The following is a 19,750-nucleotide window of genomic DNA, read 5'->3' as shown; positions in this document are numbered from 1 at the left end:
CAAAATAATTGAGTCAGGGTGTTACTTTTTTCTTTTTTGTTTTTCTCCAAACATTAGTTCTGATTACATTATTTAACAAATATATTTTTAAAATTGGACCTGATATATCAAGACAATTATAAATTATAGAAATGCCACACTGATAACAGACTAAACTCATCTGTTAAGAATTAACCAGCAGTAAAATAACAATATAGTTTAATCACTTGTTATTTGCCAGGTTTTAGCTTTCATATTACTAAATCTTTGATTCTCACAACAATTCTATCAGGTAAGTAATAATATTAAGCCCGTTTTGATGATGAGGGAATAGAGGCACAGAGTGGTTAAATAACTTGCCCAAGGTCACATAACTAGGAAATGGCAGAGCCTGGGTTCCACCCTTGCAATCTAGTTCCAAACCCGAGCTCATAAACATATTTAAGGCCTTCTGAAATGGCCAGGCTAGAGGTATCTCTCTCCTAGTATCAGCTCATAGAGGCAACTATCATCTCTTGGTTAAAAGCTGCATCTTTGAGATCAAGCATCTTTGCATGTTCAGTCATTATAAGCTGCTGTAGCAACAGTTATTACTTCACATGTACAAGAGGGCTTCTCTAGCATACTATCATACACCTATTTCTACAGGCACTTGGGAGGCTTGATTGCATCCATGCTGACACACAGAACAGCAAGCTGATGCTACCTGCACTCACATGATTTACTATGTTAAAAAAAAAAAAACAACAACAAAACACAGAAATTTTCATTCTAAAGGATGATGCATAAATCATTTGTCCCTATGTTTATCATAAATATTCAGAGACCTCATATAAAACAATTTTTTAAAAAATTTACTTCAGTAAAAATTTTAAAAGCTTCCTTGGACCACAAGATATAAACGCTCAAGACAAAGCAAACGTAAGCCAAGGTTCTCGTGAAGTCACATAAATAATAAAACTTTAGCATGCCCCATCCCGATCTTGGCCAAAATCAAATGCTTCAGGAAGATTCTAATTTCATTAGTGTTCACAGAGTATGAATAATACACATCTCCAAAAGGAATAAAAACAAGCAGAAATCCCTTGTAATTTTTATCCTACCTAATATTACTTGATTTCAGATGCTCCTCTGATTTCAAGTTTTCGGTCCTCATCTGGGACTTAAATGAAACGTTTTCTCCCACAATGACTATCTGCAAGAACATCCAATTTCTCATAAGGTAGAATGGTTTAAGACATTCTAGATAGAGGAGAGGAGGAAAATATGAGTTAACCCACAATAACAGAGAACCCTATGAAGAAAATTATTTTATCTTTATTTGAAATGACTTAATGTGAAAGGTAAAGGAAAAATGTCAAAGTATTTTTTTTGTTTGTTTAATGTTTCTTAGAACAAACATTTAAAAATTTATATTTCTAACAGATTCTAGTTATAGACCAAAATGTTATTCTAATGTTCCTCACTGTCTGAAAACAGTGATCACTACAGGACAGATACCAGTTACCAAGCAGGACTCTTTTAAGATCAGGGTGAGAATGCCCTGTAGAACACGGAAGCAGATGAACTCCTTACTGAAGAAAAAATATGTAAAACAATTAAAACACAATTATAGGTAGTATGAATATTGCTAAGATCAGTTGAAACTGTCAGGTTTTTCAATTCTCATTTACTGTACAAATTTGGTCATTTTTATATCATAGATGCAGTGTTAAGGACTAAGTGTACTATGATGGAAAAAATCGATGTGATCCCTGCCATGGATTTAAAATCTAATGTAGAGACAGACTAACAAGGAAGGAGGCAGCAGTGGTTAAAAGCATGGCTTTGGGAGTCACACTTTCTGCACTCCAATGGTATGTCAGGTGTAAATCAAGTCACAAGAAAAACAGTACAATTTCTTGGGGACTTCAATTTAACTCAAAGATTTGGACAAAGTAAGTTATTATTATTGCTATTGATAATTGCTTACGTTTATAATTAGTATGTGCCAAATACAAAGCTAAATATTCTATATGCATGATATCATAAAATGGGAGTATAATATAGTAAGAATGTCTTATATTCAAACTGCCTAGGTTCAAACCAAGCTCTGCCACTTACTAGCTGTGTAACCTTAGGTGAATTACTTCTCTATGCCCCAGTTTTGCTAGAAATGAGATGGAGATAGTAAAATACCTACCTCATTGAGGTGTTTTGAGGATTAAATGAGGTAACAGAAGTAAAGCACTTAGGACTGTTCCTTGGTAAGTAAGCCCTCAAAAAATGTTGGCCATTATTGTCATTATCATTTTATAGTTATTACTCCTCCCAGCAATCCTAAAAGGTAAATGCTATTATTATCCTCAGTCTATAAATTAGGAACTTAAGAACTCACACTAATCAATTTAAAAATAGAACATTTTTCATAATTCTTCACAAGATAAAATATGTCTTAGGAGAAATTTCAAATATGTGGCAGGTCTATGCAGACTTTGCTGCCATACTTCCAAAGCATGTATTCAATCTCCTGTGACTTCAGTTGCACTTTAGTGGAAAAGAATGAGAGAAAATATTTTATGATAAAACTCAAGTTCCTCAGCATAGCATATAAAGTCCCACAGCTTTTCACTTTACACTTTATGATCCAGTAAACCTCAATTACTTTTAGTTTCTTGTTGTTTTGCCCCTCAGTATCCTTATTCATGCTTTTTCACTCATCCTAGAATGCCCTCCCACTTCCCTCCTTGTCTGGTTAACCCATTCTTGTATTTTAAACTCAGCAACTCCTAAAAGCAAGTCTTAGTTTGGCTGAGTACTCCCAGTGCATCTTAATGTCCACATTTATTATTGGACTCACAGTACTACAATGAAGTTATTTGTGTACACATTTCCTTCACTAGAGACTGTCCTATTCAATCATGCATATGTAGTGCCTCACATAGTGCATGGCATACAAGTTGCATTCAGGTTAATTTGGACTAAATAGTTTCTCAATAAAAGGTAAAGATCCTAAAAATTCAAGGTTTCTCAAACCTGACAATAGTTTTAAAAGTCTTCACCGAAAACAATCTGAAAGGTTTTTCATCTGAGAACCAGGAATAACATACTTTTTCTTAAGAAAACCTACCATTTTATACAGTCAATCAGAGAAATACATAATCATTTACTTGGCTCTCTGAAATTCACATTTTGTTTTCATCGTAGTGGGATCTATATAATATATACAGAACATTAAATATTTCTGCAGAAATACAAAATCTAAAATTTCAAACAGAACATAAGCTCACAACCCAAATGAATGAAACAAGTAGGTTAAGCCATAGATAACAGGAAAGTTATTTCCCCTCATCTCAATTTTTACATTAAATGAGGTATGCCAAAACAATGCTTTCCAAAGCAATGAACCCAATAAAATAGTCCTTTTTTGGCAACAACCCCTGTACCTTCTTGAAATAATAAACAGATTAAAATTAGTATATCAATATATAAATGGTCAGATAAGACCACCTTAGAAGACATAAAATAATCAGATGCTTGCACATACAGATAAAAGGTTAACAGAATTCCAAACAAGAAGGATACCAAAATGAAAGCAAAAATATGAGTAGATACTAGAATTAAAAGTAGTGTTAAAGTAAGTAATAGCAGACTAAATTTATTTGGAAATGGTAAGAATATGAAAAAACTGACAAAGGGACAACATTACAAGACAAAGTACAAGGAGTTAATGCAAAGAAAACAGGCTGTCAAGAGAACAAGACAAGCCACAGACTGGAAGAAAGTATGTGTAAAACATGCATTTCATAAATGACTTATCTGAAATATACAAAGAACTCTTGAACAATAAGAAAACAAGCAACTCGATTAAAAAATGAGCCAAAACCTTAACAGACACCTGGCCAAAGAAGATATCAGATGGCAAATAAGCATGTGAAAAGATGCTCCACATAGTCTTAGGGAAATGCAAGTTAAAACAATGATACACTACTACACTATTAGAATGGCCAAAATCCAGAACAATTACAAAACCAAATGCGAATGAGAATGTGGAGCATGGGGAACTCTCATTCACTGCTATTGGGAACGCAAAACAGTACAGTCACTTTGGAAGACAGTTTAGTAGTTACTCACAAAGCTAAACATAATCTTACCATATGACCTCTTGGTATTTATTCAATTGAGCTGAAAACTGATGTCTACACAAAAACCTGCACATGAGTATCATATCGGTTTTATTTATAATCACTGAAAACTAATTCATCCATTCACCTACTGAAGCAACCAAGATATCCCTCAGTAGATGAAAGGATAAACAATCTGTGGTACATCCAGACAACAGATTATTATTTAGCACTAAAAAGAAATGAGCTATCAAACTATGAAAAGACATGAAGGAAACTTAAATGCATGTTACAATCTAAAATGACTATAGACCATAGGATTCCAACCATATGACATTCCGGAAAAGGCAAGGACTATGGAGGTAGTAAAAAGATCAGTGGTTGCCAGGAGTTGGAAGGGAAGAGAGGGGGAATTAACAGGTGGACCAAAGAGGATTTTTAGGGCAGTGTACTCTGTACTATACAACAGTGGATACATGTCATTACACACTGGTCCAAACCCACAGAGTGTACAACACCAAGAGTGAACTATAATGTAAAATGAACTTCGGGTGAATATGATGTGTCAATGTAAGTTCATCAATTATAACAAATGTACCACTCTGGTGGGGGACGCTGATAATAGGGGAGGCTATTCATGTGTGTGAGCAAGGGGTATATGGGAAATCTCTATACCTTTCTCGCTATTTTTCTGTAAACCTAAAGCTGCTTTAAAGGAAAAAGAAAACAAGGTGTAACCATATCCTTTGACAGGTGACAGTGAACAAAAATCAGGTTGGAAAAAGAAACGGTGATTTTTGTTTTTTTTTAACTCTATTGCCCAGGCTGGAGCACAGTGATGCAATCATGGCTTACTGCAGCCTCAACCTCCTGGGCTCCTGCTTTAGCCACCCAAGTAGCTGCAACTAGAGGCATGTGCCACCACAGCTGGCTAATTTTTGTATTTGTAGTAGAGACAGAGTTTTGTTATGTTGTCCAGGCTGATCTTGAACTCCTATGCTCAAGTGATCCTCCTGCCTTGGCCTCCCAAAGTGCTGGGATTACAGGTATGAGCCACTGCACCCAGCTGAAACAGTGCTTTATAAAATGTAAAGCTCCATAAAATTTTGGATCAGGGAGAAATAAAGTTCAACTTTCTAACTTGGTACAGGTAGATAATATGAAAGATGGACAAGTTAATTAACTCAACTAGCAACAATATTTAAGATACTGTCTGATTTAACTAAATAAAATATGCTATAAATTATTGTGATACAAATAGTACATTCTCTACTTTCCAGGTACTCTTTGAAATTGAAAAACAAAAGATACTCAAAAGTCAAACTTGATATTCTCACAAGAGCCATTATTTAGCCCATACTCCCAGATGACAATTTAATTATCTAGACAGTTCTTTTTCTTAATTATTTTCTTGAGTAAAGAAATGGGTGCTGTATAATAAAATAATCTGGCCAGGTGCGGTGGCTCACGCCTGTAATCCCAGCACTTTGGGAGGCCAAGGCAGGTGGGATCATGAGGTAAGGAGTGCGAGACCAGCCTGGCCAAGATGGTGAAACCCCCCTCTCTACTAAAAAAAACAAAAATTAGCCGGGTGCGGTGGCGGACACCTGTAATCCCAGCTATTCTGGAGGCTGAGGCAGGAGAATCGCTTGAACCGGGGAGGCAGAGGTTGCAGTGAGCCGAGATTGCGCCACTGCACTCCAGCCTGGGCCACAGAGCAAGACTCCGTCTCCAAATAAATAAATTAATTAATTAAATAATTTAACAAATTAAACCAGATACAGATTATATAAAACCTGTGATCGATTATTAACTGCCTCCAATGAATCACACACTTCTTGGCATTTGCACCCCTGGAACTCCTACTGACCCTGGGTTTGGCCATGTGACTTACTTTGGCCAACTGGACTTCAGTAAATGTGACACTGAGACTTTTTAAGCACTGGCACATTTGGGCTTGCCCTTTTGGAACACCATTAAAACACTATGAAGCTGAGGATGACAGACTACTTGGGAAGAGAGACCCAGTTTTCTTAGCTATCACAGCCACTCCAGTTGAGGGCCCAGACATTTGAGCGAAGTTGTTTGGGATTATGCAGGTCAGACTTAACTTGATCTAGATGGTCTGAGATACAGGAAACTACCAAGCAAAATTTTTGGACATTTTAAGCAAAGGTATGACATGAATGTAATTAACTGGTAGTTTCTTAAAGAGTTTTGTTAAAGGGATCAGAGGAAAGAGTGGGAGAACAGATATCATTTGGAAGTCATCAGCATATAGATATTCGTTAAAGCCCATGAGATGGGATGACATTACCAAGGGAGTGTTAAGAGGCAGAAACTCCAATATTTAAGGGCAGACTAAGCCTGTCCAACCCATGGCCCACAGACCACATGCAGCCCAGGACAGCTTTAACTGCGGCCCAACACAAATTCATAAACTTTCCTAAAACATTATGAGATTTTTTTGCAACTTTTTAAAGCTCATCAGCTATCATTAGTGTTAGCGTATTTTATGTGTGGCCCAAAACAATTATTTTTCCAATGTGACCCAGGGAAGCCAAAACACTGGACACTCCTGGCTAGACTGAGAAGGAAACAAATAGTAAACAGATTGAGAACCAGTGGCCAAAGAAGTAGGAGGTAAATTTGTTAAACAAAGTGTCCCAGAAGCCAAATAAAGAAAAAGTTTCAAGAAAAGAGGGCAGAATGAATAAATGCTCCTGAAGAATAAAGTAAAATGAGGCCTGAGAACTAATCACTGGATTTAGTAATGTGGAAGTCACCGAGGATCTTGTTATAAGAGGGGAGGAACTGAGGCTAAAATTGAATTTAGACAATACTGTCTGGGAAAAGAAAGAGGCAGCAGCTAGAGAGAGATGTGAGGGTCAAAACAGTTTTTAAGATGGAATATGTAACTTTTTTTTTATAGGATGGGATAAACAACAACACAGAAAAGATCCAATAGAGAAACATAATGGGTAAATACAGTCTCATGAGGGCCATAGGGACTTATTTAAATACTGCATATGTTTAAAAGGAAAAAAGTCCCTGAATGAAAGAATAAAAAGTTAATATATAGAGAAGGAAAGATAACTAATTATTATTGGGGATCTACTAAATGACAAGTGAAGAACATAAGCCATCCTGGGTTTAGTTTCCATGACAACCTGAGATTATAACCATTTTTCCAATTTTATGATTAAAGAAACACCTAGAGATTTTAGGAAACTTGCCCAACGCCACAAAGATGGTAAGTGCTAGGACTGGAATTCAAATCCAGGTACAGTATCAGAATTCTGGAGCCTAACTTTTTCTGCTCATTATTTTACAATGCATGACAGACCTCAATTTTCAACAGTTCATATACTAAAAGCTAAAGTGTAAATATCTCATTGCTTACGATTTATTCAGTTTCCCTTTTTTTCTTTTCTGAGACAGGGTCTTGCTCGTCGCCTAGGCTGGAGTGCAGTGGCACAATCTGGGCTCACTGCAACCTCCGCCTCCTGGGTTCAAGCGATTCTCCTGCCTTAGCCTCCCGAGTAGCTGGGATTACAGGCAAGCTCCACCACGCTCGGCTAATTTTTGTATTTTTAGTAGAGATAGGGTTTCCTCATGTTTCCAGGCTAGTCTCAAAATCCTGACCTCATGATCCGCCCAACTGGGCCTCCCAAAGTGCTGGGGTTACAGGTGTAAGCCACTGTGCTTGGCCCAGTTTGCCTTTTTGACCAGCGTACGACATACCCACATCCTATTTCCCTTAAATCTGAAAAAGAACTCGTCAAGAAATCCTCCTGGTTTTGTCTTCTAGTGTAAGTTCTTTCCAGGAGTTCTCTCTCTAGTTGTTTTCTACACTCTCTCTTCCTCCTCAACATAATGTAAAACAAAAATCCTAATTTTAGAAATTTTGTATTAATTAGACAATTACCAGAAAACACAGGTTTACCGTATTTTCTCACATGAATTATACAGGAGAAATGAACATACAGACTTCGATGGCAATTGCAGGATCCAAATTTGATGAAAATTATAAGCCTATAAATCTAAGAGGCTCAACTGCAAGAATTTAAACACAAAAGAAAACCACACAAAGGCATTTTAATCAAACTGTTGAAAAACAATGTAGTAAAAGGAGAGAAAATATATATATATTACATAAGAAGGAATAAAAATAAGAGGCTGGGCACGGTGGCTCACGCCTGTAATCCCAGCACTTTGGGAGGCCGAGGCAGGTGGATCACAACGTCAGGAGTTCGAGACCAGCCTGGCCAACACAGTGAAACCCTGTCTCTACTAAAAATACAAAAATTAGCCAGGCATGGTGGCACATGCCTGTAGTCTCAGTTGCTCAGGAGGTTGAGGCAGGAGAAACGCTTGAACTCGGGAGGCGAGGTTGTGTGAGCCAAGATAGCGCCACCGCACTCCAGCCTGGGCAACAGAGCAAAACACTATCTCAAAAACAAAAACAAAAACAAAAGAACGATAGCTAAGTTCTTGCTAGAAAAAAGACAAGCCAGGAGACAACAGAATAACATCTTTAAAATACTAGGGAAAAAATGCCTATCTATATATAATTTTATATCCAGCAAAAATATTCTTTAAAATCAAAGGTGAAAAAAATACATTTTTTTAGACACATAAGAGCTGAGGAGATTTGATGCCAACAGATCAATACCATAAGGAATATTAAAAAGGAAACTCTTTGGGCTGGAAGAAAATGATACCAGATGGAAGCCTTGAACTAAACAAAGAGATGACAAGTGCCAGAAATAGTAAACATATGAGTAAATACAAAATAACTTTTTTCTTTGTTTTAAAACATATTTAAAAGTCAATTTATTAAGAAAAAAATAAACAGAAACCAAAAAAGCCCTCTATATTTTGAAACTTAAATATAGAAGCTGTTTGACAACAGTAGTACAAACAAAAGGAAAGGAAAATGAGAGCACTACACTGTTGTAACATTTTATATTATACATAAAATTATATAAAGGTGCATAATGTAACTACCAGAGCAACTAAAAAAAAGACTAAGACAGTTCATAAAATAGCAGAAGACATTAGGTAGGCATGGTGGCATATGCCTGTAGTCCCAGCTGCTCAGGAGGCTGAGGTGGGAGGACTGCTTGAGTCCAGGTGATTGAGACTGCAGTGAGCCGTGATGGCGTCACTGCACTGCAGCCTGGGCAACAAAGCAAGACCCTGTTTCAAACAAATGAAAAAGAAAATACAAAAACAGAAACAGAGAAAAGAGAAATAGATAAATCTGTAATTATTTGGAGATTTCAAAACTCTCTCAATAACTAACAAAAAGTAGGCAGAAAACCACTAAGGTGGCCGGGTGTGATGGCTCACGCCTGCCAAGCACTCTGGGAGGCCAAGGCGGGCGGATCACCTGAGGTCAGGCATTTGAGAACAGCCTGGCCAACAGCAAAACCCCGTCTCTACTCAAAATACAAAAATTAGCCAGGTGTGGTGGTGTGTGCCTATAGTCCCAGGTACTTGGGAGGCTGAGGCACAAGAATCGCTTGAACCTGAGCAGCAGAGGTTGCAATCAGCCAAGATCGTGCCACTGCACTCCAGCCTGGGTGACAGAGCAAGACTCCGTCTCAGTAAAAAACAAACAAACAAACAAACAAAACCAGTAAGGTTAGACCAACACTAAGGTTATAACCCAACAGATCCCACTGGTATTTACAGCACATTTTACCCAACAAAAGAATACACCTTCTTTATAAGTGCACATGGCACATTCACCAAGATAGAACATGTGCTGAACCACGAAACAAATCTCAGAAGTTAAAAAGAATTAAAGTCACAGAACTACAAATTAAAAAAAAAAAAAGATAAACAACTAGAATTGGTTGTCTAAGTTGATGAATAAAGTTCTCTAATTCCTCAAATATTTGGAAATGAATCAAACACTTCTAAATATTTGTAGGTTGCCGGGTATGGTGGCTCACACCTGTAATCTCAACACTTTGGGAGGCTGAGGCCAGAGGATTGCTTGAGGGTGTTTGAGACCAACCTGGGCAACATAGTAAGACCCTATCTTTACAAAAAAGTTTGTAAAAATTAGCCAGGAACAGTGGCAGTGCATTCCTGTAGTCCTAGCTACACAGGAGGCTGAGGCGGGAGGATCACTTGAGCCTAAGAGTTTGAAGTCGCAGTGAACTATGATTGTACCACTGTACAATACCTAGGCAACAGAGAGATCTTGTCTCTAAAAACAAATAAAAAGTAAATAATCACAGGTCAAAAAATAAATCACAGGAGAAATCAGAAAATATTTTAAGCCAAATGAAAATGGAAACATATATAACGTGTCGGATGCAATAAAAGCAGTGCTTAGGGAGGTATTTATAGCTTTATATGCTTATGTTAAAATAGATCTAAAAGCCTTGATCTAAGCATCTACCTAAGCATCTAAGAAGCTATAAAAAAAAGAACAGCATATTAAATCCAAATAAAGTAGAAGGAAGAAATAGTAAAGAGCAGAAAACAGACACAGAAAATAAGTGAAAGCCAAAAGCTGACTCTTCAGAAGGATTTATATAATTCTCCCCAAACTGAACTATAGTTATAATACAATTGCAATCAGAACCCAAGCAGATTGTTTTTGTTAGAAACTGGCAGGCTATTTTAAAATTTATCTGGAAATGTAAAAACCTAGAATAGCTAAAACAATTCTCAAAAAAATAGAGAACTTAGATTACCTGATTTCAAAACTTACTAGAGAGCTGTGGTCACCAAGACAGTACAGTAGTAAAAGGACAGACATGCAGACAAATAGGACAGAACAGAGGTCAGAAACAGGCTCACCTATTTCTACATTTATATATATGTGTATGTGTGTGTTTTTATATGTATAGCCAATATATTTTTGACAAAGGTATCAAAGTAATTTAATGGGAATAACAATATTCTCAACAAATGATGCTGGAACGACTGGATGAAAATTTTAAAACCAGAAAAAAATTAACCTCAAACAATACATAACATTGCACAAAAATTAATCCAAAATGGATCACAGACTTAATCTATTTCTAGAAGAAAACTAAGGAGTAAATTTTTACCGTCTGATATAGTATGACTGTTTGGGCCTCCTCCTCCAAAATTCATGTTAAATCTTAATCCCCAACACAACAGTATTAAGATGCCTAGGAGGTGATCAAGACTATGAGGACTCTGCCTTCATGGATGAGATCAGTGCCATATGAAAAGGCTGGAGAGAATCAGGTAGGGCCATTTTTGCCCCTCCATCCCTTCTGCCATAAGTGGACACAGCATTTGTACTCCGTAGAGAAGGCAGCAACAAGGTGCCATCTTGGAAGCAGAGACTGGGCCCTTGCCAGGCACCAAACCTGCTGGCACCATAATACTGGGCTTCCCAGCATCTGGATCTGTGAGAAATAGATTTATGTTGCTTCTAAATTACCTAGTCTTAGGTATTTTATTATAGCAGCATAAATTGATCAAGATACCAAACCAGGATAAAGAATTCTTAAATAAAATTCAATAAAAGAAAAAACCTAATAAACTAGATTCATCAATATTTAAAACTTATGCTCTTCAAAAAACCGAAAAGACAAGCCACGGACTAGGGGAGAGAGAGAGAGAGAGATATGTATATAGTCACATATGTATGTACCCAAGTGTATATATATGTGCATGTATGTGTGTAACATTGTATACACACACACACATTTATATCCCAAAATACATACATGCAAACCAAGAGAAATGAAAACACATGTAAACAAAAAGACTTTTACAGTATGTTCCTAGCTTTATTCATAATAGCAAAAAATTAGAAACAACCTAAAGGTTCATCAAAAGCTGAATGGACAATAATAATATTCTTTTATTCACACAAAAGAATATTATTCAGCAGTAAACAAAGAAAGGAACTATTAATGTGTACAACAATGTGGATTAATCGCTTGGCATGTTTTATGCCAACAGAATACAGGCACAAAAGAATGCATTACATCACTCCACTTCAGAAGTTCTGGGACACGCAAACAAAATTAATATTGATAAAAATCTAGAGTAATGATTGCCTGAGGCACAGAGGGTTAACCAGAGTTAAGAATGACTGCAAGGGGTCTAAAAGCACTTTGAGGCTGGGCATTGCAGCTCATGCCTGTAATCCCAGCACTCTGAGGTCAGGAGTTTGAGAACAGCCTGGTCAACATGGCGAAACCCCAACTCTACTAAAAATATAAAAATCAGCCAGGCATGATGGTGCATGCTTGTAATCCCAGCTACTCAGGAGGCTAAGGCAGGAGAATTGCTTCAACCTGGGAGGCGGAGGTTGCAGTGCACCAAGATTGCACCACTGCACTCCAACCTGAGCGACAGAGTGAGACTCAATCTCAAATTAAATACATAAATAAAAGCCCTTTGGGGGGATTTGGAAAGTACTTAATCAGGGTGATGGTTATAGGGGCATATGTTTGTCAAAATTGTTAACTACACATTTAAAATAAACATATTTTATAACAGAGAATTTGATTAAGTGTATGTTTAAAATGCATTATCTGTATATGCATAAAATGCATATTCTATATTGATAAAAAGACTAGAAGGTATTAGTAGTGGTGGCTAATATTACCAAATTTTTTAATCTTGATGTTTTTATTTTATTCAATGCAGATATATTTATAATAGAGTTATTAAAATATCAGTCTCCTATAAGCCAATTTTAAAATATTTTATACTTAAAATGCTTTCTGCATAGAAAATGTGCATAGGTAAGGCTAAAATAATTTCTACAAAATAAATGCCCTTTTATATTGTCTGTTGAAGCCCAAAACATAAAATATACTCCAGTCCTTCCAACCTAAGTTTCCATCCATCCTGCTTTTGTCATCAAGCATCTTTCTCCTTGTCTTTGAACTTTATGAAAAGACAATATATATATAGCTAGTGGCTTTACTTTCTGATTACCTAAGTCATCTCTAAACTTGCAATTAGGGTCTTTTAACATTGCAGCAAATTTGCTCAAGTGTTATCAATGACTTTTCCTGACCAATCTAAGAGCTTTTTCTCAGTCCCTGTATTTCCTGAACTCTTACTACTCAATACTATACTTTATCAGTGTTTTTTCAAACACTAGCCCTGGATCACCCAGATTGCTGGACCACATTGCAAGAGGCTCTGATTCAGCGGGTCTGAGATGGGGTTCAAAAATTTGTGTTTCTAGTAAGTTCCCAGGTGATGCTGATGATGCTCATCTGGAGACCACATTTTGCAAACTATTGCATTACAGCAATCCCTTCATTAAAACTTTTCTACTCAGTCTTTCCTAGTCCCTCTCACGTTTTTGATAGGTCATTTCTTCTTTTTTCTTTCTCCTTCCACCTATATAGGTAGAGTAAAAAGACACTGAGAATTGACGTTGATCTTTTTTTTTTTTTTTTTTTTTTTTTTTGAGACGGAGTCTCACGCTGTTGCCCAGGCTGGAGTGCAGTGGCGCGATCTCGGCTCACTGCACGCTCCGCCTCCCGGGTTCCCGCCATTCTCCTGCCTCAGCCTCCTGAGTAGCTGGGACTACAGGCGCCCGCCACCGCGCCCGGCTAATTTTTTGTATTTTTAGTAGAGACGGGGTTTCACTGTGGTCTCGATCTCCTGACCTTGTGATCCGCCCGCCTCGGCCTCCCAAAGTGCTGGGATTACAGGCTTGAGCCACCGCGCCCGGCCGACGTTGATCTTTATTACCATCTGGTACTTGTTCCCTAAGAAGCTGGCCCTAATGCCCTTATACTTCTATAATTCATACTTCCCAGCTTGTAGATTCAAGTCTCACCATTATTAAAGACAATACAAAGTAAATAATTCCAACCCAGTTCACACCATGGTCCTATTCCAATTGCCTATCTGGCATCTCACCATAGATATTCATGAAATATTCCCTTCAGTACCCATACTTTTATTCCTCATTTCCATTAACAGTGCTACTATTTCTCTATGGTCAACATCAATATCATCAATGAATCTCTCTCTCACTCATTCTTCACATCTAACCATCCTTAGGGAGGTGAGGTCCCAGCTCAAGCTGTAGGACCTAGGAGTTAGATGTACAACAGCCCAAGCTGTAGGACCTAGGAGTTAGATGTACAACAGCCAGAGCACCCTGTAACCAACTCTCAAAGAAACTACACTTGCCCTTCACAAAGTTATTCCACCCGTGCCCCCTTGCCCAGCCCAAGCAGAAAGATCTGACAAGAACCTGAGAATGAGGACCAGACTGGGGCAAAGCAGCTAGCTTTTTAGTGTCTTATTATTTAACACAGTACTTAGCACCTTAAGTATTTTATATTGGATTGAGTAGAATTAAATAAAATTCAAGCCCTGTCTAACTCTGTTGTTTGAACTTTTTATTTTTGAGCTTCACTTTACGGTATGAAAAGTGAGGGTTAATTAGGCTTATTTTGCAGGATTCTGTCAGTGAAAACATGTAACACATGTGAAAGAATGTAACACATGTGAAAGATACTGTGAACACTCATGTACTGTATCAAAAGGAAAAATAATTAGGGTTAAAAAGAAAAAAACCTTGGCCGGGCATGGTGGCTCAAGCCTGTAATCCCAGCACTTTGGGAGGCCAAGGTGGGTGGATCACCTGAGGTCAGGAGTTCGAGACCAGTCTGGCCAACACAGCACAACTTCCTCTCTACTAAAAATGCAAAAATTAGCTGGGCGTGGTGGCGGATGCCTGTAATCCCAGCTACTCAGGAGGCTGAGGCAGGAGAGTCACTTGAACCTGGGAGGCAGAGGTTGCAGTGAGCTGAGACTGTGCCACTGCACTCCAGCCTGGATGACAGAGTGAGACCCTGTCTTTAAAAAAAAAAAAAAAAGGGCCAGGCGCGGTGGCTCAAGCCTGTAATCCCAGCACTTTGGGAGGCCGAGACGGGCGGATCACGAGGTCAGGAGATCGAGACCATCCTGGCTGACACGGTGAAACCCCGTCTCTACTTTAAAAAATACAAAAAACTAGCTGGGCGAGGTGGCGGCGCCTGTAGTCCCAGCTACTCGGGAGGCTGAGGCAGGAGAATGGCGTGAACCCGGGAGGCGGAGCTTGCAGTGAGCTGAGATCCGGCCACTGCACTCCAGCCTGGGCGGCAGAGCGAGACTCCGTCTCAAAAAAAAAAAAAAAAAAAAAAAGCCTTATAAACATTTTATTTTTCCTGGATTGACTCTTGCACAGTAAACATGCCACACTATGGGTACAGAACTGAGCTGTCCAAAATGGTAGTCACTAGCCACATGAGCACTTGACACATGGTTAGTGCAACTGAGAAACTAGATCTTAAATTTCATTCTATTTAAAGGGCCACATGTGGCCAGTGGCTACCACACAGGACAGCACAGTTATATATCAATACCACTGTTACTGATAACCTGCTGGAGTGAAAGAGAAAAACCACAAAACCTACTCACCTTCCTCTATCAACTATTCTCATGTCACCATTTGAAAGGCAAAAGTACAGTCGATAGTAATTTTTGGTGAACAGATGAAAAACACACTAAGTGAAAAGCCTTCACATAACAGAGCTGGCTTCCTATCAGTTAGGGTCTCAAGAGAAATAGTACTCATTTATGTTAGGGTACTGGCATATGAACACGGTTTTACACTCTCGCTCTGGCTAGCACCAACAGAAACAGAAATGGGCTGGGTGCGATGGCTCACACCTGTAATCCCAGCACTTTGGGAGGCCAAGGCGGGCAGATCACGAGGTCAGGAGATCGAGACTATCCTGGCTAACACAGTGAAACCCCGTCTCTACTAAAAAATACAAAAAATTAGCCAGGCGTGGTGGCGGGCACCTGTAGTCCCAGCTACTCGGGAGGCTGAGGCAGGAGAATGGCATGAACCCAGGAGGCAGAGCTTGCAGTGAGCTGAGATCGTGCCACTGCACTCCAGTCTGCACCACAGAGCAAGACTCCATCTCAAAAAAAAGAAACAGAAATGTATGTCACCCATCTGTGTATCTCTGGTACAGTTTGTCAAATGAATAGAATCCTTATACCAATGACTCTCAACTGTACTTATATGTTCTCTCTGGTTGGTATTCCTTTTAGAAGCCCAGCATCTGAGTTTTTTCTTCCTATTTTTGAGAAATCCCCACAATTTACAAAGCAGAACCTGCTTCCCATTATATATTTACCAGCTTCACTTGCAGCTAGTAGCTAATGTACAGATACATAATTCAGGCTCCGTCAATAAACATACCAACCCCACATTTAAGTGTGAACTAATGAGAAAAAGTGGGAACTGTGGCTAATAAATTCTGGATAGTGGCAGCAACCACATCCAATTTCCAATAGGGCCAGCATGAGTGGTGTTAGGGTCAGGGATGCAAAGTAACTGACACAATCAAGGTTCTGCAAGGTGTCTTCACAGGCTGAGTTCTATGATGTGATTTGAGGCACTGCTCCAGGCTGCATAGCTATTGTGGAAAGCAGAATAATGGCTCCCCAGAGATGTTCACATCCTAATCCCAGAACCTCTGAATTTTACCTACAAAAGGGGTTTTTCAGGTGTGATTAGTTAAGGATTTTGAGAAAGGGAGAGTGTATTATCTGGGTGTGTCCAATGTGATCACAAGGATCTTTCTAAGTGAAAGAGAGGCAGGAGAGTCAGAGAAAGAGAGTGATGAGGAAGTAGAAGGTAGAGTAATGTGACTACTGGCTTTGAAGATGGAAGGGGGCCATGAGCCAAGGAATGTGGGCAGTCTGAAAAGCTGGAAAAGGCAAGAAAAGGATTTTCCTCCTAGACACTCTAGAAGCAATGGCACCTTGATTTTAGCCTGGTAGGACCCGTTTTGGACCTCTGACCTCCAGAACTGTTGTGTGTTTTAATTCCACCATTGTGGTAGTAATTTGTTAGAGTAGCAAAAGGAAACGAATACAGCTATTCCTACATCTCCAGCCCTTTCACTGCTTAAGTGAGCCAGTGTTTTTTCTGTTCCTTGCAACTAAAACCCTAATAAACTCTTGTATTCTTCAATCCTTACATCTACAATGTGTTAGCATTTCTTTAAAAAGACAGTGACCAGCCTGGGCAACCTGGAGAGACCCATCTCTATGAAAAAAAAAATTCAACAATTAGCTGGGTGTGGTGGTACGCGCCTGTAGTCCTAGCTACTCAGGAGGCTGAGGTAGGAGGATCGTTTGAGCCTAGGAGATAGAGTTTGCTGTGACTACATGACTGGAGTCCAGCCTGGGTGACACAGTGAGACCCTGTCTCAGAAAAAAAAAAAAAAGGCCGGGCGTGGTGGCTCACACCTGTAATCCCAGCACTTTGGGAGGCTGACGTGGGTGGATCACAAGGTCAGGAGTTCGAGACCAGCCTGACCAACGCTCTTTAGTAGAGACAACTCGTCTCTACTAAAAACACAAAAATTGGCCAGGCGCGGTGGCGGGCGCCTATAATCCCAGCTACTCAGTAGGCTGAGGCAGGAGAATCGCTTGAACCCAGGAGGCGGAGGCTGCAGTGAGCCAAGATGGCGCCACTGAACTCTAGCTTGGGCGACAGGGTGAGACTCCGTCTCAAAAAAAAAAAAAAGGCCTGTGACACAGTTTATACAGTTTTTGCTTCTTTTCATTGCTTAAATCAAGTGTGCTTGGTTTTGTTTATGTAACAATGAAGAATAGTACGAATTATTCAGACTCTACCATTCCTTGAAGACTGAGATATGTCAATTACTCTGAGAAATTCACGTAATTAAAAATGTTTGCAGTAAGTGCAATCTCATATATTATTAGACATATTAGACAACATTTACTGGGTGTCAATATGGTTCTAAGGTTGTCCCAAAATAATTAAGAGAAAGCCCTCCTCTTAAATGAGAACAAAATGGTATACACACAAAAGGGGAGAAACATCTAGTCATTTACCTGAGAAAATTCTAAGATGATCCAAAGAAAGACTTTCTGGAAGATGGAACTTTTCAAAAGCAATGTAAAGTCACATGAAAGAAAGAAATTAAGACTGGGAAGTAAAGGAAAGCTCTCCCTTTTCCTAGTTAACCACAGTCTTGCTGTCTCAATTTCAGGTAACAATAAATTTCTGAGGGAAAACATTAAATTCAAAGATATCAGATCACATAAAAAGTATAGTTTTAGTAATCTGTTACTTTTTAAAAGTTACACTGAATTTTCCTTTAGAAGCAAATTATCTAAGACTTAAAGTTTATACACGCAAAATTATAATCCTTAGTGTCAGAAGCTGGCATCTAAACATCTCTATGTAATAACTTTACCAAATCAATGAGGAAAATGGAATCCAAATCTTCTGCAGTGAAGTTATCCACAAAACCTGGCAAGTCATTCTCTACTTGTACTATTAGCCCTGATAGGTCAAAGTTATTTTCCCCCAAAATAGCCAGTTCTCAATATTCCCAAGTGTTCTAGGAAATAAGACTGTATGTAAGTAGTGATACTAACTAAAGACAAAAACTTCAGAAAAAATAGCTATAATAAGGGAGGAATAGCAGGTCAACTAGTCAGTAACATAAATCAAAGCTTATCTTATCTCCCCTCAGTAAGTTTTTTGGCAAAACTACCTGGCCCACTTCCCGCTTATTATCTACAAAGAAAAAGTGCATTCGGAAGGTTGACATTGTTGAGAAAAGCGTTCAGATTATACATGTTTATAATTGTATACATTACATTGTTTTATATAAACAAAATAAAAATAAAATTAAAACAAAATCATATAATCCTAAGCCATAAGAGTATAAAACTATATAGATACAGATAGACTCAGCCTGATATCTAGGTTCAAAATCCAGCTCTGCCACTTTCTGCATGTATGTCTCCTACGCCTGTTTGCCCAGCTGTGAAACAGAGCAACAGTAGTATACATCTACTATTCAGAGTCAATAAACACACAATATTTGGATTAGTGTCTGGAACAACATAAAAGTGCTGGCAATTACTATTATCAATCATGTCAAAAGAACAAACAGCCTCTCTGTGAAGTTATTCCTTATTGATATACAAGCCTCAATGTCAGAACTGAAAAAAGAAAAGGTATGTCAGTGTATGCCAGATTACATGCGAATGGAAGCTAACCCAGAACCTATATGGCAGATGGTCTAAGAGTATAATAAAGAAGCCTTTCAAATAACAAGTCAAAATGATTACTAAAAACATTACTTATAAAATCATAAAATAATGTATCAAAAATTTTAAAATAAAGGATATTAACTCAGGAGTCCCCTTCTAAGTTTCACAAAGATTTATATTTAAAGGACATACCTATATGGCCACATCAGGATATACTGCACACCTCTCCCAAATCCAACACAAAAGCAAGTAAACTCTCATACAAAGGAAATGCTAACAATTCCCTGATAGCATTTAAATTTAAAGGGAGAGAGAACTGTTCATGGTGACACATTCTTGAGAGCTGCCATCACTTGTAGCTTCACATCAGCTGCCAAAAATAGTGGAAAGACTAATTGTTATTTCAGGTATAAAGAAACAGCAAAGGTAACAAAAATGCAGAAAGCTTGAGGGCTTTTGTAGTATGAGTTGGCCCTCTATCTCTAAGTTCTTCATCCATGGATTCAACCAATTGCAGACCAAAAAAAAAAAAAAAAAAACCAGAAAAACATAACAATTTTTTAAAATACAAATTAAAAAGCAATATAGTG

At 38.3% G+C, this 19,750-nt stretch overlaps 1 protein-coding gene across 38 annotated transcripts in view; it reads right to left on the bottom strand.

Annotated features, from left to right (window-relative positions):
* Positions 1-19,750, bottom strand: part of LOC105484566 (SMG7 nonsense mediated mRNA decay factor) — an 88,521-nt gene that overhangs the window by 57,362 nt on the left and 11,409 nt on the right. For 16 of the 38 annotated variants that reach the window (XM_011746323.3, XM_011746329.3, XM_024793689.2 and 13 more), the window contains 2 exons: positions 2,162-2,298; positions 1,083-1,221 (listed from right to left, as the gene is read on the bottom strand). The exons of 15 other annotated variants lie outside the window; for them this stretch is intronic. In XM_011746323.3, the coding sequence (XP_011744625.2) occupies positions 1,083-1,198 (116 nt within the window). In that variant the 5' untranslated portion in view covers positions 1,199-1,221; positions 2,162-2,298. Of the gene's footprint in view, positions 1-1,082; positions 1,222-2,161; positions 2,299-19,352; positions 19,531-19,750 lie in introns of those variants that run through there. 7 more of the 38 variants (XM_024793691.2, XM_071076896.1, XM_024793694.2 and 4 more) reach the window with 3 other exon arrangements.

The sequence above is a fragment of the Macaca nemestrina genome, chromosome 1 (genome assembly GCF_043159975.1).
Source record: "Macaca nemestrina isolate mMacNem1 chromosome 1, mMacNem.hap1, whole genome shotgun sequence".
Lineage (NCBI taxonomy): Eukaryota > Metazoa > Chordata > Mammalia > Primates > Cercopithecidae > Macaca > Macaca nemestrina.
The sequence above is the reverse complement of the archived record's forward strand: the minus strand, read 5'-3'. Positions and strand labels throughout refer to the sequence as shown.